This window comes from Pantherophis guttatus, chromosome 8, assembly GCF_059756535.1.
Source record: "Pantherophis guttatus breed Tessera chromosome 8, ASM5975653v1, whole genome shotgun sequence".
Classification (NCBI taxonomy): Eukaryota; Metazoa; Chordata; class Lepidosauria; order Squamata; family Colubridae; genus Pantherophis; species Pantherophis guttatus.
In genome coordinates this window covers 4,393,833-4,421,125 of record NC_142070.1, presented here as the reverse complement: position 1 = coordinate 4,421,125, position 27,293 = coordinate 4,393,833, and the positions used below count along the sequence as shown (strand labels likewise).

The 27,293-nt window shown below is 44.9% G+C and overlaps 1 protein-coding gene across 1 annotated transcript in view; it reads left to right on the top strand.

Annotated features, from left to right (window-relative positions):
* The window catches only part of ADRA1D (adrenoceptor alpha 1D), a 50,267-nt gene extending 23,182 nt beyond the window's left edge, over positions 1 to 27,085 (top strand). Inside the window, exon 2 of the mRNA XM_060687193.2 lies at positions 25,056 to 27,085. Coding sequence (XP_060543176.1) covers positions 25,056 to 25,627 — 572 coding nt within the window. The 3' untranslated portion in view covers positions 25,628 to 27,085. The remainder of the gene's footprint in view (positions 1 to 25,055) is intronic.
* Positions 27,086 to 27,293: the final 208 nt, after the last annotated feature.

Here is a 27,293-nt window from a genome sequence, read left to right as displayed (position 1 = left end):
ATCTGTCTACCCTATCTATCTATCTATCTATCTATCTATCTATCTATCTATCTATCTATCTCTATCAACCATAACTGCAGTGATTCACTTAACAACCATGGCAAGAAAGGTCATCAAATGAGGCCAAAGTCGCTTAAAACATCTCACTTAGCCACAGAAATGTTGGGCTCAATTCTGGTCATAAATCAAGCACTACTTATAAAGGCTAAAAAAACAGCTCCTGTTCCGACGTCTATCATAGATGATACACACCACCGGGATTAGAACTCGGTACCTTGAATGGCATAAGAATCATTTTGTTGTCCCACCAACATCGGGAGGAAAGGAAGAACTTTTCCAAGGCAACGTTTACAAAAAAAAAAAAAAGTGGACCTTTTTCGTAAACAGCCTGGGAATTTTTATCAACTCTTGCGGTCAAGTTTAGCCGATTGGCGGCTGGGTTGGCACTATAACTCCCAAGGAATCTGGCTCAGGGCCCTGAGTGCTAATGAAAGCTTGTCAGGCCAAACCAGAAAACCCCCTGCATTTCATAACGTCCTGTAATTTATTGGCATGGCAGAGTGCTGATCTTGATGGATAGCTCTCTTGATGTGAGCCACGGCTAATGTGTTTGGCTCGGAGCCAGAAATAAGCAGTACCTTTCAAAATAAACACCACAAATACACACACACACACACACACAGACCGGGGGGGGGAGTCCAATTCCCACTGAGCCATAGCAAAAGAGATCCCATTTCTTTTGTGTAGTTGTGTTCTCCAAGATTTCACTTTTCGGAGCTGAGAAAGGGCGATTTGGGGAGAAAAAACATCAGCGACCCTTCTTTGCCTGCCGTTTTATTTATTTCTCATTTTGAGCGTCGATTGTTCTTTTGCAATTTTGCGATTTATTTATTTTTTTCTTTTCTTTTCATTTAGCATTCTCTGCTCACCAAAGGAGCCAGGATAAGATACTGTAGGTATTAACTCAAGGGTGTCCAACCTGAGCTCCTTTAAGATTCGTGGACTTCAATTCCCAGAACTCCCTAGCCAGCCAGCATGGCGGACTGGGGAGTTCTGGGAGTTGAAGTCCACGAGTCTTAAAGGAGCTCAGGTTGGAAGCCCCTGTATTAAATCTTATCGAACCAAATTGGTAACGGGATGAGGACCAAAAGTTTCTTACTGTCACCTAGAAAAAACGCATATTGGTCCACATCCTTGGACCCAATCTAGAAAATAGGAATAACATTGCATTTCTTTTGCAAACTGTAGAAGAAATAATGTTTAAAATTGGGGGAGGGAATTTAATTTAAAATTAGGGGGGAAGGAGGGAGGGAGGAAAGAAGGAAGGAAGGAAGGAAGGAAGGAAGGAAGGAAGGAAGGAAGGAAGGAAGGAAGGAAAGGAGAGGGAGGGATGGGAGGGAAAGAAAGGGAAGGGAAGGCAGAAGGGAGATTAGGATGGAAGGTAGAGAGAGGGGGAGGAAGGGGGAGAGGAAAGAGAGAGAAGAAGGAAGGGAGATAATGATGAGAAGGGAAGGAGGGATGGGAGGGAAAGAAAGGGAAGGCAGAAGGGAGATGAAGATGAGGATGGAAGGGAGGGAGGGGGAGAAAGGGAGGGAGGAAGGGAGATGATAGGGAGGGAGGGAGGGAAGAAAAGGAGGAAGGGAAAGGAAGATGAGAAGGGAGGGAGGAGAGAGAAGAAGAGAGTTGAAGTTGGGGAGGGAGGGAGAGAGGGATGGGAGGGAAAGGAAGGCAGAAGGGGGCTGAAGATGAGGATGGAAGGGAAGGAGGAAAGAGAGAAGGAGGAAGGGAGATAATGATGAGAAGGGAAGGAGGGAGAGGGATGGGAGGGAAAGAAAGGGAAGACAGAAGGGAGATTAGGATGGAAGGGAGGGAGGGGAGAGAAGGAGGAAGAGAGATGAAGATGGGAAGGGAGGGAGGGAGGGATGGGAGGGAAAGGAAGGCAGAAGGGGGCTGAATATAAGGATGGGAGGGAGGGAGGGAAGAGAGAAGGAGGAAGGGAGATAATGATGAGAAGGAAAGGAGGGAGAGAGGGATGGGAGGGAAAGAAAGGGAAGGCAGAAGGGAGATGAGGATGGAAGGGAGGGAGAGAGGGAGAAAGGGAAGGAGGAAGGAGAGAGGGAGGAAGGGAGATGAGAGGGAGGGAGGGAGGGAAGAGAAGGAGGAAGGGAAAGGAAGATGGGAAGGGAGGGATGGGAAGGGAGGGAGGGGAGAGAAGGAGGAAGAGAGATGAAGATGGGAAGGGAGGGAGGGATGGGAGGGAGGGAGGGAAAGGAAGGCAGAAGTGGGCTGAAGATAAGGATGGAAGGGAGGGAGGGAGGAGAGAGAAGGAAGAAGGAAGATGGGAAGGGAGGGAGGAGAGAAGGAGGAAGAGAGATGAAGAGGAAGGAAGGAAGGAAGATAGGAAATTTACTCCTGCCTTTTTCAAACTTCTGCATTTAGAAAACGCGGGGGTTTTTCCCCTCTTTCTTTGCACTCTGATAGAAAGCAAACAGATGCCTCTGCAACAATTGTGTGGCCACACAATTTCCTTGTTCTCTGAAGTGGGACAAGCCATGCTCCGAGAGAGGCTCTATTTATGGACCCAGGCAGGGCTGGCGTGTTTCTGCACCCCGGTTGCCCTCCTAGAATTTGCAACTGGGTTTCCCTCCCCCCCCCCCGGCTGAAGAGCCCCCCCCCTTGCAAAACCAAAGTTGTAATTTCTTCCTAAAAACTTATTTTGTGCCTAGATTACATGCCACCTTTTCTCCCAGTGTTTGTTTTTTTTTTCCTGCATTTTTATTCTTCCCCCCCCCCCCCCCAGGAATATTATTTCAGTGAGTTATCAGGCTGGCTTGCTGTCCATCCCTCCTGTCTCTTTGGCTGGGCTAGACTCCATATTTTGGAAAGTTTTATCGGTGTTCTCTTTTTTTAGCCCTGTAAAAAGGAATCACACGCCGTTAGAAGTGCCTGAATTATCAAAGGATAAGGCTGCCTTGTCAGGGAGGGTCAACTTGGGCGAAGGACAGAAGCTCAGTGAACCAGATTCACAGCCAGACAGAAACAAGCTAGTCTATGCAACCCGGCATTTTTAAAATCATGGCTGGCTGGGGAATCCTGGGAGTTGAAGTCCACAAATCACAAAGTTGCCAAGTTTGGAGACCCTTTCCCTCAATGATTGACAGTTTGAACATGGCTGACCGGGGAATTCTGGGAGTTGAAGTCCACAAATCACAAAGTTGCCAAGTTTGGAGACCCTTTCCCTCAATGATTGACAGTTTGAACATGGCTGGCCGGGGAATTCTGGGAGTTGAAGTCCACAAGTCTCAAAGTTGCCAACTTTGGAGATCCTTTCCCTCAATGATTGACAATCTGAACATGGCTGGCCAGGGAATTCTGGGATTTGAAGTCCACAAATCTCAAAATTGGCAAGTTTGGAGACATGATTGACAGTCTGAACTTGGTCCCTTTTTTTCAGTGCCTTTGTAACTTCGACCAGTCACTAAATGTCCCTTTGACCTACCTGTGTGTGACCTCTGCAGTATGTGAGCGCCAGCAATTGTGTGGAGATGCCTCACAAACAAGCACATACACACAAACTGCTATCTTTGTCTCTATCAATGGGAAATCCAGCAAACAGAAAAGTTTGGGAAAGCTACTGATAAGGTGGTGAGGGAGGAAGGACACCTGCAACCCATAGAAGAGAATGCTTGTATCTCAGATTTGAACTGTGGGGTTCTTGGTGCTCTCTGAGATTGGCTGTTTTCTTGCAGATGTTTCATGACCCAACTAGGGAACATCATCAGTGGTAGAAGAGAGCAAGGTTTGCAGAGAGGAGAAGGAGGAGGAAGAGGAGGAGTGACGGGGGGGAGGAGGAGGATTGTGCGATCCTTGGTGCTCTCTGAATTTGCTGGTTTTTCTTGCAGACCTCTCATGACCCAACCAGGTAACATCATCAGTGCTAGAAGGGAGATGAGATTTGTAGAGAGGAGGTGGAGGAGGAGGAAGAAGATGGAGAGGAGGAAGAGGAGGAGGGGGATATGGGGTCCTTGGTACTCTCTGAGCTTGGTGGTTTTCTCGCAGACATTTCATTGCCAGAGTAGGTAACATCATCAGTGCTGGTGGAATAGAATAGAAAATGGTTGAGTTCTTGAGCTTTGTAGCTTTCCAGCAAATGCTCAAGCAAAGAGCCTCTACCTTTTCAGACAAACGGCTGTCCAATCTCTTCTTAAAATCTTCCTGTGTATAAATGTATATTTAAATGTATAAATATACAAAAGTATGAAGGCTGTTGCTTAACACATTGTAAACCGCCCTGAGTCTCCGGAGAAGGGCACATATAAATCAAATTTTTAAAAAAGAAAAGAAAAAAGAAAAGAAAAGAAAAGAAAAGAAAAGAAAAGAAAAGAAAAGAAAAGAAAAGAAAAGAAAAGAAAAGAAAAGAAATATGGAATGGAATGGAATAGAATGGAATAGAATAGAATAGAATAGAATAGAATAGAATAGAATAGAATAGAATAGAATAGAATAGAATAGAATAGAAAATATTGAGTGGAGTGGAGTGGAGTGGAATGGAATAGAAGAGAAGAGAAGAGAAGAGAAGAGAAGAGAAGAGAAGAGAAGAGAAGAGAAGAGAAGAGAAGAGAAGAGAAGAGAAGAGAAGAGAAGAGAAGAGAAAATATGGAGTGGAATAGAATAGAATAGAATAGAATAGAATAGAATAGAATAGAATAGAATAGAAAATATGGATGGAATGGAATGGAATGGAAGAATAGAATAGAATAGAATAGAATAGAATAGAATAGAATAGAATAGAATAGAATAGAATAGAATAGAATAGAATAGAATAGAAAATATTGAGTGGAGTGGAGTGGAATGGAATAGAAGAGAAGAGAAGAGAAGAGAAGAGAAGAGAAAATATGGAGTGGAATAGAATAGAATAGAATAGAATAGAATAGAATAGAATAGAATAGAATAGAATAGAATAGAATAGAATAGAATAGAAAATATTGAGTGGAGTGGAGTGGAGTGGAATGGAATAGAAGAGAAGAGAAGAGAAGAGAAGAGAAGAGAAGAGAAAATATGGAGTGGAATAGAATAGAATAGAATAGAATAGAATAGAATAGAATAGAATAGAATAGAATAGAATAGAATAGAATAGAAAATATGGATGGAATGGAATGGAATGGAATGGAATGGAATGGAATGGAATGGAATAGAATAGAATAGAATAGAATAGAATAGAATAGAATAGAATAGAATAGAATAGAATAGAATAGAATAGAAAATATGGAATGGAGTGGAGTGGAGTGGAAGAATAGAATAGAATAGAATAGAATAGAATAGAATAGAATAGAATAGAATAGAATAGAATAACAGAGTTGGAAGGGACCATGGAGGTCTTCTAGTCCAACCCCCTGCTTAGGCAGCAAACCCTACACCACTTCAGACAAATGGTTATCCAACATCCAACACCAAGGACCCGATGGCTCAATCCTGAGCTACAAATACTGTCTTCTGTTGACTGATTAAGATTAGAATCGCAGCATCACAGCGGATTTTTTTTTTTATCTTGCTTGTAAGCCGATTTAGAAATTTGGTTAATAAATAAAACGAAATATCCCAGAGTTGGCCAGAGCTTCTGCAATTGTGAATGGCAGGTTTTTTTGGGTTCAGATTAATTTTTTTTTCCCCTGTGCAACGTGCTGGTGTGTTTGCCCCTAAAATCTTTTTATTTATATATATATATAAATAAAACATACGAGCTGGAGTACACAGTACACGGTTCATATCTGCTCCTCCTCTTTTCTTCATGTCTTGATGCTGGGGGATCATTTTTGGCAGCGCGCTCCCTCTGAATATTTTCCCCAGTTGTGCTTTTTCGTCCTCCCTGCTTCTTTTTTTTTTTTAATTGCTGCTTTGATTAATTGCCTAATCGCTGTGTTGCAATTTGAGAAGGTCTTATTTGTGTCTTTTACTGGATGTCACCCTGACAGCGATGCGCTGTGGGGCGACTAATAACGTGTAGGGATACGTCAAGCGCAGCGCCGTGTCTTCTCTTCCCCCAATTAATTACACCTGGAGAAATGTGTTCGGCAGATGTTTAGGCTGGATTTGGCATGCGTTATCCACCTCTGGAGTCCTTCCCAGGGAACCTGAGGTACGCAGGCAGATGTGGATGTTGGATGGTGCTACAAGTATCGCCGCAGGATGGAAGCTGTTCTGAGTAAAGCTGCCTTTTGCAATTGACCGATGGCGAATTTGTCAATGGCAGTCGTGTTCAGGTGGTACTCCAGCTGTTTTGGGATTGCACCCAAGGGCTCTATAATTATTGGTACTGTTGTGGCTTGTTGGCCGCCAGCCCCTCCAGCAGCCGAATCAGAGGAGGAGGAGGACGAGGAGGAGGAGGAGGAGGCGTGGGAGTCAGGGCCAGCATCAAGGCAATCTGAGAGCTCCGAGTGGGAATAGCGGTGGCAGAGAGAGAGACGGAGATGGAACCTGGGCTGTCCGTCAGCCCTCAGATGGAGAGTCAACAGCCCCCAGGTCTGGAGGTGGCTGATGAGGAAGAGGAGGAACAGCTGGGTCCAGTTGATGTTTGATGGTGTTTGAAGTCTCATTGCGGGATGCTAGCTGTAAAGCTGCCTTTTGCAATTGACTGATGGCAAATCTGTCAGTGCCAATTGTGTTCAAGTCAGGGGTGAAATCCAGCAGGTTCTGACAGATTCTGGAGAACCGGTAGCGGAAAGTTTGAGTAGTTCGGAGAACCGGGAAATACCACCTCTGGCTGGCCCCAGAGTGCGGTGGGAATGGGGATTTTGCAGTATCCTTCCCCTGCCATGCCCAACACGCCACGCCCACCAAGCCACACGACGCCCACCAAGCCACGCCCACAGAACCGGTAGTAAAAAAAAATTGGATTTCACCACTGGTTCAAGTGGTGCTCCAGGTGTTTTGGGATTGCACCCAAGGCACCTCTTACTATTGGTACTACCCTTGCTTCCCTTTGCCGCAGTCGTTCTATTTCTGTTTGCAGGTCTTCGCATTTTGTTATCTTCTCCAGTTCCTTCTCTTCTCTTCTGCTGCCTCCAAGCACTGCCACATCCACTATCCAGACATTTTTGTCTTTCTTATCAACGGTTGTTAAGTCCGTGTGTGATGTGGCAGGTGCTTCTCTGTTTGAATTCTAAAATCCCAAAGCAATTTAACTTCCTCGTTTTCGATGACATTCTCTATTTTATCATTCCACCAGTTCTCGCTTGGAGGCAAATTTAATTTCTTGCAGATCTTCCAATGCACCATTGTTGCTACTTTGCCATGCTGCTGCTTGCAGTCAATCTGGGCGATCTTCTTACAGCCGCTTACCAGGTGATCCACTGTTTCTTCAGTCTGTTGCCATCTTCTCAATTCTGGCTTTGGATACGTTTGTCCTTAAGACTTTGGGCCAATCACCAGGTGACTGTTAGTTCTAGCCCCACCTTAGGCATGAAAGCCGGCTGGCTGACTTTGGGCCAATCACCAGGAGATTGTGAGTTCTAGTCCCACTTTAGGCATGAAAACCGACTGGGTGACTTTGGGCCAATCACCAAGTGACTGTGAGTTCTAGTCCCACTTTAGGCATGAAAACCGACTGGGTGACTTTGGGCCAATCACCAAGTGACTGTGAGTTCTAGTCCCACCTTAGGCATGAAAGCCGGCTGGCTGACTTTGGGCCAATCACCAGGAGACTGTGAGTTCTAGTCCCACTTTAGGCATGAAAACCGACTGGGTGACTTTGGGCCAATCACCAAGTGACTGTGAGTTCTAGTCCCACCTTAGGCATGAAAGCCAGCTGGCTGACTTTGGGCCAATCACCAGGAGACTGTGAGTTCTAGTCCCACTTTAGGCATGAAAACCGGCTGGCTGACTTTGGGCCGATCACCAGGTGACTGTGAGTTCTAGTCCCACCTTAGGCATGAAAGCCTGCTGGCTGACTTTGGGCCAATCACCAGGTGACTTGAGTTCTAGTTCTACTTTAGGCATGAAAGCCGGTTGGCTGACTTTGGGCCAATCACCAGGTGACTGTGAGTTCTAGTCCCACCTTAGGCATGAAAACCGGCTGGCTGACTTTGGGCCAATCACCAGGTGACTGTGAGTTCTAGTCCCACCTTAGGCATGAAAGCCAGCTGGCTGACTTTGGGCCAATCACCAGGTGACTGTGAGTTCTAGTCCCACCTTAGGCATGAAAGCCAGCTGGCTGACTTTGGGCCGATCGCCAGGTGATTATGAGTTCTATTTGACGCACGAAAGCCAATGGGGTGACCTCAGCTCAACAGAGACTACATTTTAAGTATCTTGGGTTTTCGACCAGTCAGAAAAAGACATTTTTTTCCCCTCTGTATTTAAAAAATCCAACATCCGATAATGCCAAAGTCCTGTGGTTCTCCGGCAAAAATGAAAGGCTGAACTACAGAGGAAAAAAGGACCCAATATTCAACATTTAACCATGGCCGCCTGTCCGTTGTCAGAAGTTGTGCCTTTTCCATCATCAGCCCCTCTTCCTTCTCACAGCTACTTTTCTGTAGTGTTGTGGGTCTGTTGTGTAACCATTGCACAGTGTTTTATTCATTTATTTATTTATTTATTGGTTCGATTTATATGCCGCCCTTCTCCGGAGACTCAGGGCGGTTTACAATGCGTTAAGCAATAGCCTTCATACTTTTGTATATACCTGCTTAGTAGGGCTTTCGCCCCCCCCCCCAAGGGGTGTTCTTTTTTTTATACAAAGTGAGTTTATTGCCCCCACAAACCGGGTCCTCATTTTACCTACCTCGGAAGGATGGAAGGCTGAGTCAACCTTGAGCCTGGCGAGATTCGAACTCGCAGCAATTGCAGGCAGCTGGTGCTACTTAACAGCACTTTAGTCTGCTGCGCCACCAAGGCTCCAAGGTTTTCTGCTTTTAATTGTATTCACAAGGGGCTGTGGGTTTTTCTTGCCTTGACGGAGTGGGGGGGGGCACGTGCTCATAAGTGTCAGTTGGATGTTATTTATAAAATGCCAGAAAATGACCGCAAAGAAATTCTCTTTCCAAAAAAGATCCAGCTACCATTTTAAAAATAAACAGCATAACTGCGGTTTCCAGACGGAGCTTTGAATATTTCTGAACTGGGAAGAAGGATGCAGAGTCTTTTCTAGGGAAAAAAAAAAAAAAATCTCCAAAGTCAAGAAAAAGGGGGTTGGTTTTGGGGTGGGTGGGAGGTTCCAGGAACATTTCCAATCCTGCAAATTAGAGGCTTTTTTTTTATTATTAAAAAAAAAATCTTCATTCCTCATTGCCTTCTGCGCAATTAGCTAAATGAAAATAAATGGCGCAGCTCTCGCCGGATAAAGAAAGCCTTAATTGAATTCGTTATAGTACATTAAGCCATCGAGTTAGTTGAGGAGGTGTTCAAAAGGACATCTCCTTTTTTCTCGGTTTGTTAATCTTAGTTTGCAAAAAAAAATAAATAATAATAAAAATCAATCAGAAGAGAGCTGGAAGGGACCTTGGAGGTCATCCAGTCCAGCCCGGATCTTGAACCATTTCAGACAAAGTGACTGTCCAGTCTCTTCTTAAAAACCTCCAGCGATGAATTTTTTCAGGAGGCAACTGGATTTTCTTTCTTTTTTCTTTTGAAGACGTTTCGCTTCTCATCCAAGAAGCTTCTTCAGCTCTGACAGGATAATGGGGAATGGAAGAATTTACATATATATTCCAGGGGTGAAATGTAAAATTTGTTACTACCAGTTCTGTGGGCGTGGCTTGGTGGGGGGCTAGTGTGACTTGGTGGGCGTGGCCAACTTTTTTTTTAACTTTTTTTTTTAAATATCTTTATTAAATATTTACAGTAAAATTAACACATAATAATGATTGGAAAACAATATAAGAAATGAAATGTAGGAACACATAAACACAAGACTAAAATGAAACAACAAACATGATTAACCGAGAGTTAAGCTCACTCTCCAATTAATATTAACTAATATCATCCTAACCAAACATTTCAATACAATCAAGTTCTTTTAATTATCTACAAAACAATTGGCCTGTTTTTTTCAAAATTATAAAGAATTATATAGCCTATTAAGTATCTATTTAATCTAATAAAACAATTTTATCACCTATCTCCTAGGTTTAACCTCTTTTTAAGCCAGACAAAGCATCTGTCCCAACTTCTATTATATATTGAGTCTTTCTTATCTTTTAAGATGTATCTGAACCTGTCCATCTCAGCACATCGAAGGTTTTTTTTTTTTAACTTTTCAAAGCATTTTTTCTAATGTTTTGAAAAGCCTCTCTGCCAATCAGGCAACTCAGCTGGGATCGTCAGAGACTTTTCAAAGCATTTTTTTTAACCACCTCTTCGGCCAAGAAGGTTGCAGAAAAAAAGGCTTTGAAAAGCCTCTGACGATCCCAGCTGAGCCGCGGGATAATCAGAGGCTTTTTTTTTTTTTTTTACTTTTAAAAGCATTTTTTCGTCAGAAGAAGTTGTAGAAAAAATGCTTTTAAAAGTAAAAAAAAAAAGCCTCTGATGATCCCGTGTCTCAGCTAGGCATGGGGGGAGCAGGGATTTTTGCTACTGGTTCTCCGAACCACCCACTGCCATCGCTACCGGATCAGGCGATCCGGTCCGAACCGGGAGCATTTCACCCCTGGTATATTCCTTGCAGAGAGCTGGTCATTTGCATCCTTTTAGAGGGTCGTTGAGGTCACTTGGAGGTTTATTTGGTGTCCTCAGAGTCACCTGAGTGGTGCAAATGGTTCCTGTAGTCTGCAATTTTTTTCCCTCTGGAAATCCATTCCTACTCCCATACCATTCAAAGGGTCTTGGCTAAAAGTCTGTAGAGATTCTCTGTCATCCAGGTCCTGGTTGTCCCAAAGGTGTTTTTTCAGGAGGCAACTGGACTTCCTTGTTTTTTTCCTTTGAAGATGTTTCACTTCTCATCATGGATAGTTTTAACCAGGAAGTAACCCATTTTTATTTTATTTATTTATTTTATTTATGTATTCAATTTATATCCCGCCCTTCTCCAAGCAGACTCAGGGCGGTGCACAGCCAGAACTAAAACACATACCAATACAAAATTTAAAATTATTAAAAGAATTATATGACTTTGGCCCAAAATTTAAAACATTCAAACTAAAACCCATTGACAATTTAAAAAGCTAAAAAAAAGCTAAAAAGGGAGGGGGGGTTTCACGCCAGCCCTGCTTGATGGAAAAGAAAAGTTTTTAGGGCACAGAGATCCGATATCCTTCGTATCTCCGGGGGCAAATCGTTCCAGAGGGCAGGAGCTGCCACAGAGAAGGCCCTCCCCCTGGGGGTCGCCAGCCGACATTGCCTGGCTGACGGCACCCTGAGGAGTCCCTCTCTGTGGGAGCGTAGTGGTCGGTGGGAGGCTATCGGCGGCAGAAGGCGGTCCCACAAATACCCAGGCCCTATGCCATGGAGCGCTTTAAAGGTGGTGACCAACACCTTGAAGCGCACCCGGAAGACCACTGGAAGCCAATGCAGCTCACGCAGGAGAGGTGTCACATGGGAGCGCCCCCTCGCTCCCATAATCCCCCGCGCGGCCGCATTCTGCACCAGAAGGCTTTGTGCATGCACAAAGGGTCAAAAATCAGACCAGATGGCGCACCAAACCAGTAGGGAAGGTAAGTAGATTTCACCCCTGGATCATTTTTTTTTTTTTTGGGGACCCCTTCAAAGATGGAGAATTCTTCAACTTGATAAGACTTTCAACTTGGTCCTTCATCCAAGAAGGACAAGTGGAGGAAGGGGGGTTGGGGGAAAATGTACGATAAAATGAGCGAAACATTTTGCTTATCCGCATGGGAAAAATATGTGGTGGAGAGGCTTGAAATGTACATTGTGTCCTAGTCTTAAAGAGAATTTGATTAAAAAAAGGCGGAGCGTTTGTCTTTGGCCCCTGAGAAATTGCCTAGAATGTACATTCTAGGAGCCTGGATAGCTCAGCAGACTAATGCATTGTAATTTAACTCCAGCTGCCTGCAATTACTGCAAGTTCAAATCTCACCAGGCTCAAGGTTGACTCAGCCTTCCATCCTTTCTAAGGTAGGTTAAATGAGGACCCGGTTTGTGGGGGCAATAAACTGACTTTGTATAAAATATACAAAAGTATGAAGGCTATTGCTTAACGCATTGTAAGCCGCCCTGAGTCTCCGGAGAAGGGCGGCATATAAATCAAATTTTTTTAAAAAAATTATAAAGGCACTTCAGAGGCACTTTGGATGAACATGGGGAGACCATGGAGGAACATTTGATCATGTTCAGAGGATGTGTGAAAAGCCAAAACATTTTGCCTACAAATACGTGTGCTAATTTAGAAGATTTTTAAAGAAAAAATGGAAGAGATCATTTGCAGCACCAGAAGATTCTGGTGCTCTCTGAGCTTGGCAGTTTTCTTGCAAACGTTTCATGACCCAACTAGGTAACATTATCAGTTGCTAGATGGGAGTGGGGATTGCGGATTGGAGGAGGAGGAGGACTGTGGGGTCCTTGGTGCTCTCTGAGCTTGGTGATTTTCTTGCAGACGTTTCATGAGCCAACTAGGTCACTTCATCAGTGCTAGAAGGGAGTGGGATTTGATAAATAATAAAGGTTGATTACAAATAAAAGAAAATAATAAGGAGGGGAGGGGGGGAAAGGAAAGGAAAGGAATTGAAAGGAAAGAAAAAGTAGGAAAGGAAAGAGGAAAGGAAAGAAAGAAAGGAAAGGGAGGAAAGAGAAAATAAGGAAATAAGGAAAGGAAAGGAAGGAAAGAAGGAAAGGAAAGGGAAAGGGTAGGGAAAGAGGAAAGGAAAGAAGGAAAGGAAAGAAAGGAAAGAGGGAAAGGAAAGGAAGGGTAGGGAAAGGAAAGGGGAAAGAAAAGGAAAAGAAGAAAAGAGAAAGGGAGAAAAGAAAAGAGGAAAGAAGGAAAGGAAAGGAAGGGGAGGAAAGAAAAAAGGAAAGGGAGGAAAGAGAAAATAAGGAAATAAGGAAAGGAAAGGAATAAAAGAGAAAGGAAAGAAGGAAAGGGAAAGGGAAAGGGTAGGGAAAGAGGAAAGGAAAGAAGGAAAGGAAGGAAAGAGAAAGGAAGGGGAGGAAAGGTAAGGAAATGAAGGGGAGGAAAGAAAAAGGGTAGGGAAAGGAAAGAGGAAAGGGAGGAAAGAAGGAAAGGAATGGTAGGGAAAGAAAAGAGGGAAGGGAAGGGAAGGAAGAAAAGAGAGAGGGAGGATTGAAGGAAAGGAAAGGAAAGGAAAGGAAGACCTGACCTTAAGCAATAAGGCACTGGCAATAAAGGAAAAACAAGAAAATCTGGTTAGGCTAAAATTGGTAAAGCCCCAAAGTGGTGACTATATTATGGAAGGGTGAAGAAGTTTAAAATCAAAGTTCACCCTGTATTCCCTTGGGCACAGGCCCCCAGACCGCCTGCCCGGCCGGCCAGTCCCTATTCAGGGCGTCCTGTTTTCACCCCGTCTTCCCTTCCTCGGCTGACCTGAACCCGGACCGTCTCCTCCGAAACTGTCGCTCTTCCAACCGCCCCAAGACAAGAGTGGAGGTTTGAAAGAAAGATTTCCTGGGCATCCGGTCTGTCTCAAGGTGGCAAGAGAGGGCAAGCAAGGACAGCCCAAGGAGAGAGACCCCCCCCTAAACCCCCCACCCCCCAAAAGCTGTCAAAGAGTATGGGAAAATATGCACATTTTTTCACACGGAATCCAGGCAGCCAAAAGCTGGAACTTGGCAAATCACTTGTGTTCTTTTTGGCAAGGGAGCCCAGCTGAGCATTGGGGAAAGGAGCATTGGAGGGTTGGGGGGGCACAATTTGCAAAGGTTTTCCTCCGCAGCTCCAGGAACCTCCTTCCCCCCCCTCCCTCTCCCTCCTCTCTCTCTCTAGCTTTCCCTCTTCTTCTCTCCCTCCCACTCCCAACTCTCTCTCCCTCCCCCTCCCAACTCCTCCCTCTCTCTCCCTCTCCTTCTCTTCCCCCCTCTCTTCCTCTCCCTCCTCTCTCTCTCTAGCTTTCCCTCTTCTTCTCTCCCTCCCACTCCCAACTCTCTCTCCCTCCCCCTCCCAACTCCTCCCTCTCTCTCCCTCTCCTTCTCTTCCCCCCTCTCTTCCTCTCCCTCCTCTCTCTCTCTAGCTTTCCCTCTTCTTCTCTCCCTCCCACTCCCAACTCTCTCTCCCTCCCACTCCCAACTCCTCCCTCTCTCTCCCTCTCCTTCTCTTCCCCCCTCTCTTCCTCTCCCTCCTCTCTCTCTTTAGCTTTCCCTCCCCATCTCTCTCTCCCCACTCCTCCTTCTCTCTCTCCCCACTCCTCCCTCTCTCTCCCCACTCCTCCCTCTCTCTCCCTCTCCTTCTCTTCCCCCTCTCTTCCTCTCCCTCCTCTCTCTCTCTAGCTTTCCCTCTCCTTTCTCCCTCCCTCCCCCTCTCTCTCTCCCCACTCCTCCTTCTCTCTCTCCTTTCCCCCTCTCTCTCCCTCTCCTTCTCTTCCCCCCTCTACCTCTCCCTCCTCTCTCTCTCTATAGCTTTCCCTCTCCTTCTCTCCCTCCCTCTCCCAACTCTCTCTCCCTCCCCCTCTCTCTCCCCACTCCTTCCTCTGTCTCCCCCTCCCTCTCTCCCTCCATCTCTCTGTCTTCCTCATTCCCTCCCTCTCCCTCTCTTCCTCCCTCTCCCTCTCTCTCCGTCTCTCTCTGTCTTCCTTTCCCTCTCTCCCCACTCCTCCCTCTCCCTCCCGCTCCCTCTCCCTCTCCCCCTCTTCCCCCCCTCTTCCTCTCCCTCCTCTCTCTTTCCTTTTCCTTTCCTTCTCTCTCTCCATCCCTCCCGCGCTCTCCCTTCCTCTCTCCCCACTCCCTCTCCCTCTCTCTCTGCCTTCCTCTTTCCCTCTCTCTCCTCCCCCTCTCTCTTACTCTCCTTCTCTTTCCCTCCTTCCTCTCCCTCCTCTCTCTCTCTAGCTTTCCCTCTCCTTCTCTCCCAACTCTCCCTCTCCCCACTCCTTCTCCCTCTCCCTCTTTCTCTCTGTCTTCCTCTCTCCCCCCTCTCTCCCTCCCTCTCCCTTTCTCCCTCTGTCTTCTGATGATTGGGTCAAAGTTACCCATCTGGCTTTTACAGCTAACGCAGGACTTGAATTCACCTGCTTTCTACTCTGATGCTTTAACCACTAGAACAAATCGGCTGTGGTGGTTACGATTGGCAAAACAACCCACCATCCCTTCTCTTGAATCTGTTCCACCTTCGAAGGACTAGAAACGAAGGTTGACGATACCCTGAAAACGGGAGGCGTCGGAGCTGCAAAATTACATCTGCTCCACCGAGGAGACGCGGCCTTTTTGAAGATGGAGAGATTCTACGCTTGCTTGCTTTGAAAATCCTTGAAAGCGAGTCTTGTTTTCCGAAAAGCCAGGATGAAAGGGAAAAAAGCTGGCAGTGATCAGGAAAAAAAAAATGTCTCGCTTTTGTTTCGTCTTAGTTGTAAGGATAACCTAGCAGAGCTGGTGGCTCGGTTTGCATCCGAATTCACGGCGGAGACAATGAGCTTTTTTAAGTGGCTTCGGTTGGAAAAAGCAGTTGAAATTCTTGCAAGGGGGCCAAATTTGGGGCCCAGATGAGAAGCCCCAGAGATGCGGCAACTTGTGGTTAACACGAATGAGGTGACAGGCCGATCTACCGCGTTTCCCCGAAAATAAGACCCTGTCTTATTTTCGGGGAAACGAAAATGGGGCTCCTCTTGCTGTCTTACCTGATTTCCAGCTCTGTCTCCCTAACCCTAACTAGAGGAAATGGCGGGGATCGGCTGTTTAAATATTTTCGGGCAGGGTTTATTTTGAGGATATTCTTGGCTCATAACCGATGTTATGGGTTATTGAGCAGAGTTCCCCTTGAGTATGCACATGAAAGCGGCTGAGAGTGAATAACCACAGTTAATATACTGACACACTGAGTTGTGGTAGTCTTTTACTTTTTAGAAAAAAAAGTAAAGCAACGTCTAATAACAATCCAAGTCATACACAGATAAGGTGATAGTTAAAATATCAATTCAGGGATATTCCAAGTACAAAGTCTTCTTACCAGTTGTTGTCATTACACAATAAAACAGTTCTTCTTGAGTTTCAAACAGGAACAAGTTCAGTATTAAAACATTCAATAAATAGTAGAAAGCAACGAGTAGCAATGATCAGACATTGATCATACAGAGAGAACAGGTAGAGAGTAACAGCAAATAAGCAGATAAAATGGTGTAGTGTCCCACAAGCCATGATTCAGACTTCCCCTTAAGTACATTGGCTACAGAGCTTAGCCAATCAGGATACAGGATGATGCAATACAGTCTTAAAGCAATATAATACTTTTTGACAAACATGTATTGATAGTTTATATATTGCCTGACCGACTAGTTAGACAATAGCCATTTCCTAACAGTTTATTTTCGGGGAGAGCTTATTTTATCGCATGCGCTTGAAAGTCCGATTGGGCTTACTATCAGGGGGTGTCTTATTTTCGGGGAAAACACGGTACCGAATTCACTTATGAACCTACAATATTTTAAAGATAGAAATAAAAATGGAAAGCAAAAGTGGAGAGTCCTTGGTGCTCTCTGAGCTGGGTTATTTTCTTGCAGACGTTTCATGATCCAACTAGGTAACATAATCAGTCTTAGAAGGGAAGGGGGGTTGTGGAGAAGAGGAGGAGGAGGAGGAGAACAGTGGGATATCTGAGCGTGGTTGTTTTCTTGTAGATGTTGAATGACCACATCGGTACTGAGCCCACCACCCCAAGAAGGGTTTTTATCCCATCAGGGTATAATACAGATAGTCCTCAACTTACGGCCACAATCGAGCCCCAAATTTCTGTCACTAAGTGAGACATTTGTTAAGTGAGTTTTGCCCCATTTCACGACTTTCCTCGCCGCGTTTGCTAACTGAATCACCGCCGTGATTAAACAAGTGACACTGTTGTTAAGTGAATCTGGCTGCCCCATGAACTTGGCTTGTCACAAGGTCACCAAAGGACCCAGGACACGGCGACCATCATAAATACGAGTCCGTTGCCAAGTGTCTCACTTTTGATCGGGTGACCGGGGGAGATGCCGCAACCGTCGTTAAGTGTGAAAAACAATAAGTCACTTTTGTCACAGTGCCGTTGTAACTTCAAACGGTCGCTAAATGAACTGTGGCAAGTCAAGGACCACCTGTACTTCAAAAAAAAGCGAGAAAGACAGAGCCAAGCATCTCCCACAAGAGTTGTGAAGTTGTGTGTAACAGCAGCAAAATTCAGCGCTGGCATTTTGCAGTGTGGAAATAACTCCTCGGTGCGCAGTCTTTTGTGCACCACAAAGGCGGACACGCCCACTCGAACACACAAACACACAGAGGAATCGTTGCTTGGGCCAAACCGGGAGTTGCAGAAGGAATAAATCTTCATTTTGTGGTGTAACAGATCACTAAGCAGGACACACACAGAAGCATTGTGAAGCGGTGGAGCAGAAGGATAATTTGGCTGGACTTACTGATGTGTGTGGGGAGAGGGTTTCCTATGGGGGAGAAAGGGGGCTGGGGAAGGAGCATGGCCACAAGAGAAGCTTCAGTTTATTTTATTTTTTCCCCTCGTTTCTGGTGGACTTCCGTTCTTTTTCCTTAAACCGCTTTTGAGGCGAACCCAAGAATGTGAGAACGGAACGTCGTAAATGTAAATCAGTAGTCAAACCTCCAAATCAGAGGTGGTATTCAGCCGGTTCGCACCGGTTCGCCCGTACCTGTAGCGGAAATCACGGGTGGGCCCACCCACTCGCTCGCCTGCCCCGGCTCTATGCCATCCTATGTAGGCATGTTTTTGAGGCTGGGCGCATGCATGGAAGGGTCGCGCGCATGTGTGCAAGGCCGGGTGCATGTGCAAAAGGCAGGCACATGAGTAAACCGGACACGCACGCACACAAAGCGAGCACGCGCGCAGCGAACCAATAGTAACATAATGTGAAACCCACTGCTACTCCAAATGTATATCACGTGACCATGGGGAATGCTGCAACGGTCATATGTGTGGAAAAATGGTCAGAAGTCGCTTTTTTCAGTGCCGTTGCAACTTCGAACGGTCACTAAGCGAACTGCTGAACACACTTAGTTCGTGTTCAGTGAATCGCACCCAGTTTTATGACCTTATTTTGTTGTTAAGCCTAGCGCCGCAGTTGTGAGGGGAATCACGGGGTCGCTAAGCGAATCTGGCTTCCCTCCCCCGTTGACTTTACTTTATGGAAGCCGCTCGGCTGGGAAGGTCAGAAACGGGGATGGGGAAACGGTCATAAGTGTGAGAACTTTGGTCATAAGTGTGAGGACCGGAAAACCGCCTCTTTTTTTTTATTTATTTGGTAGTATCAACCGGTCGCTAAACAAATGGACATATTGTGGTGCCTGTTTTTTAATTGCAATGTGTATTATATGTATGTATGTTTGTTTTTAATTCTATTTAAAATGTGGGATACGCTATCGCAGCTAACATGGCTTTTGTTCCTTCAAAGGAATAAAAGAAAAATTATGAGAGAAATATCAAGTCCCCGCAAGCTACAAGCGAGACAGACCCGTGAGGAGATTAAAAAAAAATTCAGGCTGGATTTTGGCCTTTGCGGTGCCTAAGTCAGAATGGGAGAAAATCTTTTTCTCAGAAAAGATTAGGTTGCCTTAAGAGTCCGTATTGTTGCCAGCCAATGGGAAGGAGGCTTAAGAATTAAAAATTAATAGAATTAAGGAGAAATTTCCTGTCAGTGAGAACAAACGATCAGTGGAATGGCTTCCCTCCAGCAATTGTGGGTGCTCCAACAATGGAGGTTTTTAAGAAGAGATTGGACAACCATTTGTCTGAAATGATAGAGAGTTTCCTGCTTGAGCAGAGGGTTGGACTAGATGACCTCCGAGGTCCCTTCCAACTCTGCTATCCTGTAAAGCTTCAGAAGAGGTGGACTAGGGGTGACATGATAACAGTCTTCCAATATTTGAGGGGCTACTACAAAGAAGAGGGAAGCACCAAGAAGGCAGAACAAGAAGCGACGGATGGAAACTAATCGAGGAGAGAACCAACCTAGAACTAAGGAGAAATTTCCTGACAGTGAGAAAAATTAACCAGTGGAACAACTTGCCACTAGAAGTTGTGGGTGCTCCAACACTGGAGGCTTTTAAGAAGAGATTGGACAGCCGTTTGTCTGAAATGGTAGACGGTCTCCTGCCTGAGCAGGGGGTTGGACTAGAAGACCTCTAAGGTCCCTTCCGACTCTGTTATTCTGTATTTTGTAGTCCCATCAATCTTTCAGGGTAGGCTGATCTGGTTCATTCGAATAGAAATAGAATAACAGAGTTGGAAGGGACCTTGGAGGTCTTCTAGTCCGACCCCCTACCCAGGCAGGAAACCCTACATCACTTCAGACAAATGGTTATCCAACATCTTCTTTAAAATTTCATTAATTTGTGCTGTATCGCAACCGTTTTCCAGCGATTCAACAAACTAAATTCCCTGTAGGTAGGACTTGGCCCCAGTTTACGCTACCAGTTTCTCAACTGTGACCACTTCAAGACATCCGGAACCCTTCCCATTGAGTACAGGAAGTCCTTGATTTACGACCAGTCTCTTAACAAAGTTACAATCGGTACGAAAAATGGGACTTACGACCCAGATTCGAAGTTGCCATGGTCACATTCGGGACCTGCCGAGCAATGACAATGTTTTCAGTGAACTGTAGCCCAAATTGACAGTGAACGATAGCAAATGTCCGTTGTTAAGTGAGACAGTTGTCAAGTGAGTTTTGCCCCATTTTACGACCTTTCTTGACACCGTGGTTAAGCGAATCATTGCAATTGATCAGTTCGTAACACGGTTGTTAAGTGAATCCGGCTTCCCCGTTGACTTTGCTTGTCAGAAGGTCGCAATGGGGGATCACGTAACCCTACAACACTTTCATCATCTCCTTTTAACGACCTCATAATCCCTTGCGGGGTGGCGTCTGGGCAACTGAACGGAGCCGAGTGTTTACTGGCCGGATGCCCTTCCCTGTCGCCAATGCGGAGTTTTGTTCAGCAGATACATTCTCAGTTTATCCAGAGAGAGAAATATCTGCCCCTATCTAGGATCGAACTCACAGCCTCCTGATTATGAGGCGAGAGCTCCACCTCTAGGCCACCGCCCCACTCCTAACCCCACAACACTTTGACCGTCATAAATACGAGTCCGTTGCCAAGCGTCTGAACTTCGGCCACGTGACCACAGGGATGCTGCAACGGTCGCAAGTGTGAGAAACGGCCACAAGTCGCTTTTATCAGTGCCGTTGTCATTTTTTGAATGGCCACTAAAACGAAAGGTTGTAAATCGAGGACTGCCTATTGATGACGCCCTACAAAAACAAGTTTCTTCCCTAAATCAAAAGTTTTCTCCATCTCGGCGTCTTTTTAAGATGGGTAGATTTCAACTTCCTGCGCCACATTCTAGGATCTTGATATGAAATAATAAAAAATAAAATTATTACGAGGATGAGCTCGCGTGTTCCCCCCCCCCCCCCCGTCTCATTTTGGGAGCTTTTGGAAGCTTTTAGGGCCTCTAAATGTCAACCGATCCTTTTCGGGCCTCTTTGACACTCGGATTTAGCCCCGATTCCTTGCTAGCCCCAGCTTTGTAACCCATAATATGAATTCACAATAGAGTCACGCAGAATCATGATTCATCTAAAATTAAAAGGCATTTGGGCTGAGTCAGAAAGTTATTTTTAGAACTCCTCAGGGCAATCGGCCGGTTCGTTTGGAACAGGGCATGGGAGCCCCCTGCTGGAAGAGAGCGGCATTACATTTTGGATAGAAATCTGGAATGACAAAGGTTACAGATTAACAGAGTTGGAAGGGACCTTGTAGGTCATCTAGTCCAACCCCCCGCCGAAGCAGGAGACCCTACATCATTTCTGACAAATGGGAGTCCAGTCTCTTCTTTTTCTTTAAATTTTATACGTTTTTGTTTGGTATACATAAGTGCTTAATAAACAGTGTATTGTCTGGGTCAATTTACATAATAATAATAATAATAACAACAACAGCAACAACAACAGAAACAGAAACAAAAACAGAAACAAAGGCAGAATATAAGGAAAAACAGCTGGATGACAGATTAAATAGATGGACATGGACAGCACTTGAAAAACATTGAAGGAAAATGTGATGACAACTTAAGATGGGAACCATCAAGAGCCTTGGTGGCGCAGCAGACTAAAGTGCTGTTAAGTAACATCAGCTGCCTGCAATTACTGCAAGTTCAAATCTCACCAGGCTCAAGGTTGACTCAGCCGTCCATCCTTTCTAAGGTAGGTAAAATGAGGACCCAGATTGTGGGGGCAATAAGCTGACTTTGTATAAAATATACAAAAGGATGAAGGCTATTGCTTAACGCATTGTAAGCCGCCCTGAGTCTCCGGAGAAGGGCAGCAAATAAATTGAACCAATCAATCAATCAATCAATCAATCAATAAATAAATAAATAAATAAGGGAAGGTTTAATACTGGCTGCTCAAGAACAAGCACTACAAACTAAGGCCATGAAAGCAAAGATACAAAAATCCACTGACAATCCAAACTGCCGACTTTGCAACAACAAAGTCGAAACTGTTTCACATTTAATATGTGAATGCAGCAAAATCGCACAAACTGATTACAAAGCTAAACCCGATCAAGTTGCTAAATTAATCCACTGGTCATTATGTAAAAAATACGACTTTCTTGTATCCCAAAAAGTCATGGGAACATAAAGTGGAAAAAGTTGTCGAAAATGAGAAGGTGAAGATCTTGTGGGACTTTCGAATACAGAGGGATCGTCACTTGGAACACAACACGCCAGATATCACAGTTGTCGAAAACCGAAACGTACAATTTATTGATATCGCGGTACCAGGAGATACCAGAGTCAAAGAAAAAGAACTGGAAAAAATCACGAAATATCGTGACCTGGCCATCCAAACTACACGGCTATGGATGAAACATGTCACAGTGATACCCATTGTCATCAGGGCACTTGGTACCATGTCCAAGAATTTTACAAAACACATCAAGAAATGGCAGGTTCCTGCAATAACACCGGCGGAACTGCAAAAAACTGCGCTACTCGGAACATCGTACATCTTAAGAAGGTACTTGGTTGATCCCTAGGAAGCTGGCAGCAACCCGTATCAACCATTAGCACCAGTCAATGGTATTTGTGACGCATTTTTGAATGCTCAGTTGACTGAGTTTCATATTTAATGAATAAATATAATAATAATAATAATAATGTTATTTATTTATACATAGTGATAATCTATCATCCTTTACTTGTACATACCAGTAGTAGTGATCTTTCATCTTCTAATTTCTACCTCTATTGTCTAACCATTGATAAAACAAATCCCACGTTAAGAAATATTCTGTATCTTCCTTATCCTTTATCTTTAGTGTCAACCTATCCATTTCTGCGCATTCTAATTTTTTTTTTTAATGATATTTTCATCCGTAGGAGTTTGCTCATTTTTCCAATACTGTGCAAATACAATTCACGCTTGCTGTCAAGACATGTAATATTAAATATATATATTCCCTTTCAAGAAGAGTCCAGTCTCTTCTTGAAAGCTTTCAGTGATGAAGCTCCAACAACTTCCGAAGGAAACTTCTGTTCCATGGGTTAATTGTTCTTACGGTCAGAAAATTTCTCCGTAGGTTTGTTGAGGAATGGAAGGACCAAGCAACATTCCTAGGTCAGCCAGAGACAGTTTTATTGCGCAAGGTTCAGAGTCAGTTTTGTACCTGAAGCTTTGAACAAGGAGAGAACTCTGATTCAACCGTTTTATACATTTCTAAAACAAAGGATTCAGTGAGATCATACATTTTCCATATATGGTTAATCATGAGATCATACATCCAATTTTCCCTATATGGTTACATACATTGGATAATAAGTTCATCTAATTACTTAAAGCATTAATTTTAGTTTATAAAATTATCTTAGCCACACAACTTTTCTTAAGTGCTCGGAGTTGCTAATGGGAGAGTTACTACTGTCCTTGGGTAAATTTATTGGATTAAGTAACTCTTTGTAACATATAGGTCTTTGTGTCATTCATAGTGAGGTCACTCAGATGTTTTTCCATATGGCAGTCCTTTCGTGACAGCTAGGTCTCAGAAGATATATTACCACTTAATGGGGTTTAACTGTTTGTTAATGTAATCTCCAACAAGCACTTTCCTCTCTTATAATAATGTGAATAGAGAGGGTCTCTCAGAGTTCATGTATCTAAACACATCTTCCCCTTATAATAATGTGAATAGAGAGGGTCCCCCAGAGCCCATATATCTGACTCTGTATGATTCCTATTTTATTCACATTATTTCTTATTTGCTATAATTCCTGCTTTATTCACATCAGGTTCATTTAGTGACTATTCGAAGTTATAACGGGGCTGGGGAAAAAACTATCTTGTGACTGTTTTTCATACTTACAGCCATTGCACTCTCCCCATTTGATCCCCATATGATCAAAACTCAGAGGCTTGACAACTGATTCATATTCATGACAATATTGTCCCACTGATCACAAACTTCTGAGTAGGAAAATTCACTGCCGTTGTGGTCGGGTAGTGTCAGAATAACTCGGGGTTCCAATTTGGGGTTCCAACTCAAACCGGGATTGCACAAGAATAAATAAAAATGAAATCCAAACAGAGGTTAGCTTATAGGGGCAGGTCCAGAGAAAATGAGGTAGAGAGAGAGGCTGTTTTATAGGGGAGTTTGTCCTGGGTGTGGAAATGTATATGTGGTGATTTTACTGTAATACTTGAGTATTGTGGCCCGTCAGTGGCCTGTGAAGTTAGTAGCTGATTCCGACGGTGAGGAGGCTGGTGTGGTGCTGTGCCAGCAGCCTGTGCAGCTGGCGCTCGAGTCAGACAGTGAGGAGGCTGGAGAAGATGCGGTGCCAGAGGCGGGGATTCAGCCAGGGCCTTCAGAACCTCCAGAAGCTCCCTTAAGTGAAGAGGACGAAGAGGAGGAACCTCTTCTCAATGCACGGGCGCGCAGAGCTGTTAAAAGGCAGGAGTGGCTCCTCAGGAGGAGGTCTCCTCGAGAGTAAGGCTTGGGGCTAATTGGCCACTCCCTTAGCCTATTTAAGGAAGGATGATGACTGAGGCAATTTGCAGGGAACAACTTCGTTCATATTCCTTCGCGTCTTGATTCCAGAAATGTTTCATTTGGCTCTTGTTTCTCTCTTGTCAGTTTTCCTGCAAATTGCTTTTGGGCATTCTGCCAACCACAGTAAGATTACGGTTATCTGATATACTGTGCCTCAGAATTGAGTTATTATTCTTTGGATTCTTGTCGGCTGTTAATGAAGTTAAATTAACAGCCCTTGTTCAGACTGATTTAAACTGTACTTGTGTTCGAACAACTACTAAGAAAGCTCATTAGTAATCCTTAATTAGTAAACTAAGGTTTGTATGGACTTTGTGTGTGCTGCGTTCTTTGGGGGCCGTAGCTGGGGCAGAACATTGGGGGGCATGGGTATGTGTAGGTATATATCATCCATAACGCTTATTTTTGTGAACATGAAGTTCCGCTGGGAGCCTGCTTTAATTAGCTCTGTTTGTGTTCAGAGACCTTCTCCTTTGATATGTGGATTGCATCTGGGTAACTTATTTGGGGGTTTAAGGACGTTTAAGTAAAAAAATTCTCCTGTTTGCTATTTTTACTTCATTTAGTTTCAACTTGACTGTCAATTACCTAGCACAGATGCTCCTTCTCAGTCCATGGTGGGTTTTATTAATGTTTAAAGGGAGATGGGAAGAGCATAAGGAATAAAATATATTTTGATAACAAAACCTCCCACAGAAGGGTCAGCCCTCAACCCCAGCTCCTATTAATGAAAGGTATGGAGCTCAGCACCCAAGCCCACCTCCATGAAAACTATGGAGCTCAGCACCCAACCCCCAGCTCCTCTTCATGAAGGGTATGGAGCTCCTGCTTTGTCCTAGCAAGACCCTTTCACCTTCTCAAGTCTTCTTCCATCTTTTTTTTTTTTTCTTCAGGTTCCTTCTTCCCTTCCCTGAAGCCCTCAGAAATGGCCTTCAAGATTATCTTCTGGCTCGGCTACTTCAACAGCTGCGTGAACCCCATCATCTACCCCTGCTCCAGCAAAGAGTTCAAACGAGCTTTCATCCGCCTGCTCAAGTGCCAATGTCGTCGGAGGCCTATCTGGAGGGTTTATGAGAACCCTTGGCGAGCGGCCTCCATCAACGGCTCCAGACGGGACTCGGAGAGGGAGCCCCGTTCCCGGATCTCCACCCTCAACGGCGGCTCCTTCATATTGAACTCCAGCAGCTTGGAACGATCGAGCAAGAGAAGGACTCTGAACTTCAAGAGATGGAGGATATTTTCTCCCTTCCACAAACCCAGCATCCAGCTGAAGGAGACGATGAACAGCCTCTCCCACAAGATGCGTGGGAGCTCCCTCCGGGGCGGCATGGCGGCCTCCTTCAAAACAGAGGTGGAGTCGGTTTCCATTGGCATCCCCAATGACTTCTTGGAATGCATCGACTATCAAATGTACGATAATCTGACGGACTCTGAATCTTGCGGGCTTAAAGAAACGGATATTTGACGTTAATGGGGACCGTTCGGGGTTCTTTTCTGGGTCCCGTTTGGTTTGTCTCCATCTTATAAGTGTTTGGTTGACAAAGGCTGGTGCACTCCGTGAGTGAGACAGATAGACTAACCAAGGTAATCACACCCCGTTGGTAGAAATCCAGGGGTGGGCTTCAAAAATTTTAGCAAGGAGTTCTCTGCCCTGTTGCTGGGTGGGCGTGGCCTAGTTGGCCTCCTGCACCATAGTGGGGAGGTGGTACTTTGGCCCTCCCCAGGCTCCGGAGGCTTTCCTCAAGCCTCCGGGATGGCGAAAACAGCCTCCCCAAGCTCCGAAGACTCTCTGGAGGCCGGAAACTGGCCCGAACTTCCGGTAGGCCCGTTTTTCACTCTCCCCGAGCCTCCGTGCGCGCCCTGCACTTACCTGCATCCAAAACGGGGTGCGTGGGGACTCCTGAGAGGTGAGGGGTGGGCAGGGCCAGCCAGGAGTGGGATTTGGGGGTTCTCCGAACTGCGCAGAATCTTAGCTAGAGGTTCTCCCGAACGCTTGCGAACCCCCAGCAGTCCACCCCTGTAGAAATCCATGTTTTGCATACAGAAGACACCATTTTCCATTTGACACACAACCCGCACCTTTGTCGGGGTCTTGGCGGTCTCCGAGCTGGGTGGTTTCCTTGCAAGACGTTTCATGACCCAACTAGGTAACATCATCAGTGCTGCAAGGGGGTTGGGTTTTCTCTCTGTTTTTATACATACAACCCCTCTCCTTTCTAGCATTGATGGTGTCACCTAGTTGGGTCATAAAACGTCTGCAAGAAAACCAGCAAGTTCAGAGAGCACCAAGGACCCCACAATTCAACCCTCAACTACAAATATTCTCTTTGATTGGTATGCATACCCTGGTCTCCGATGAGTAAAGAGCAAGTACATCATAACCCTGGTTGGAAACTGAGTTTGTTACCTAAAGAAAGTCAGATGGCCACGATGTTGAGAAGGATAAACACAGCTTGTCCTCAACTTACGGCCACAATTGAGCCCCAAATTTCGGTTGCTAAGTGAAGCCGTTGTTCAGTGAATTCTGCCCCATTTTACAACCTTTCTTGCCACAGTTACTAAGTGAATCACTGTTAAGTTGTTAAGTTGTTAAGTTAAGACTGTAAAACCTGGCACGAACTCCCTGAACAGTTGCCCAGCTTCCGAATCTTTGATTGCCTGACCACGGTGATACGGCAATGGTCATAAGTTTGAAAAACGGCCGTAAATCATTTGTCCAGGGCTGTTGTAACTTTGAACAGTCACTAAACAAATGCTTTATGGGTCGGGGACAGTTGCAAGCGGTTGTAAGTGAGCCTTACACCCTCGGTTTTGAGTTTCTTGGTCTCAGAATATTCCTTCGAAAATGTTGTGCAGGTTTTTCAGTTGTGTAATCAGCGTTATGCTATGTCAAACATTTTGATTCTTTCAACAACAACAAAAATCTTGTTTCCCTCTGTTTTTTTTTACTGTCTTTTGATGGAAAAGATTGTTTTGGTTCATCGTTTTCCAGGCTGAGAGGTCTGAGGGGGTCCCTGGTTGCATTTTCCCCTTCCTTGAAAATCTCATTTTAAAAAAAAAAAATCAAAAGGAAATTCCTGTCTTTGGGTGTTTTTTCCCAAACGGGGCTGCCTGGCCTCTCTTGAGGTGGC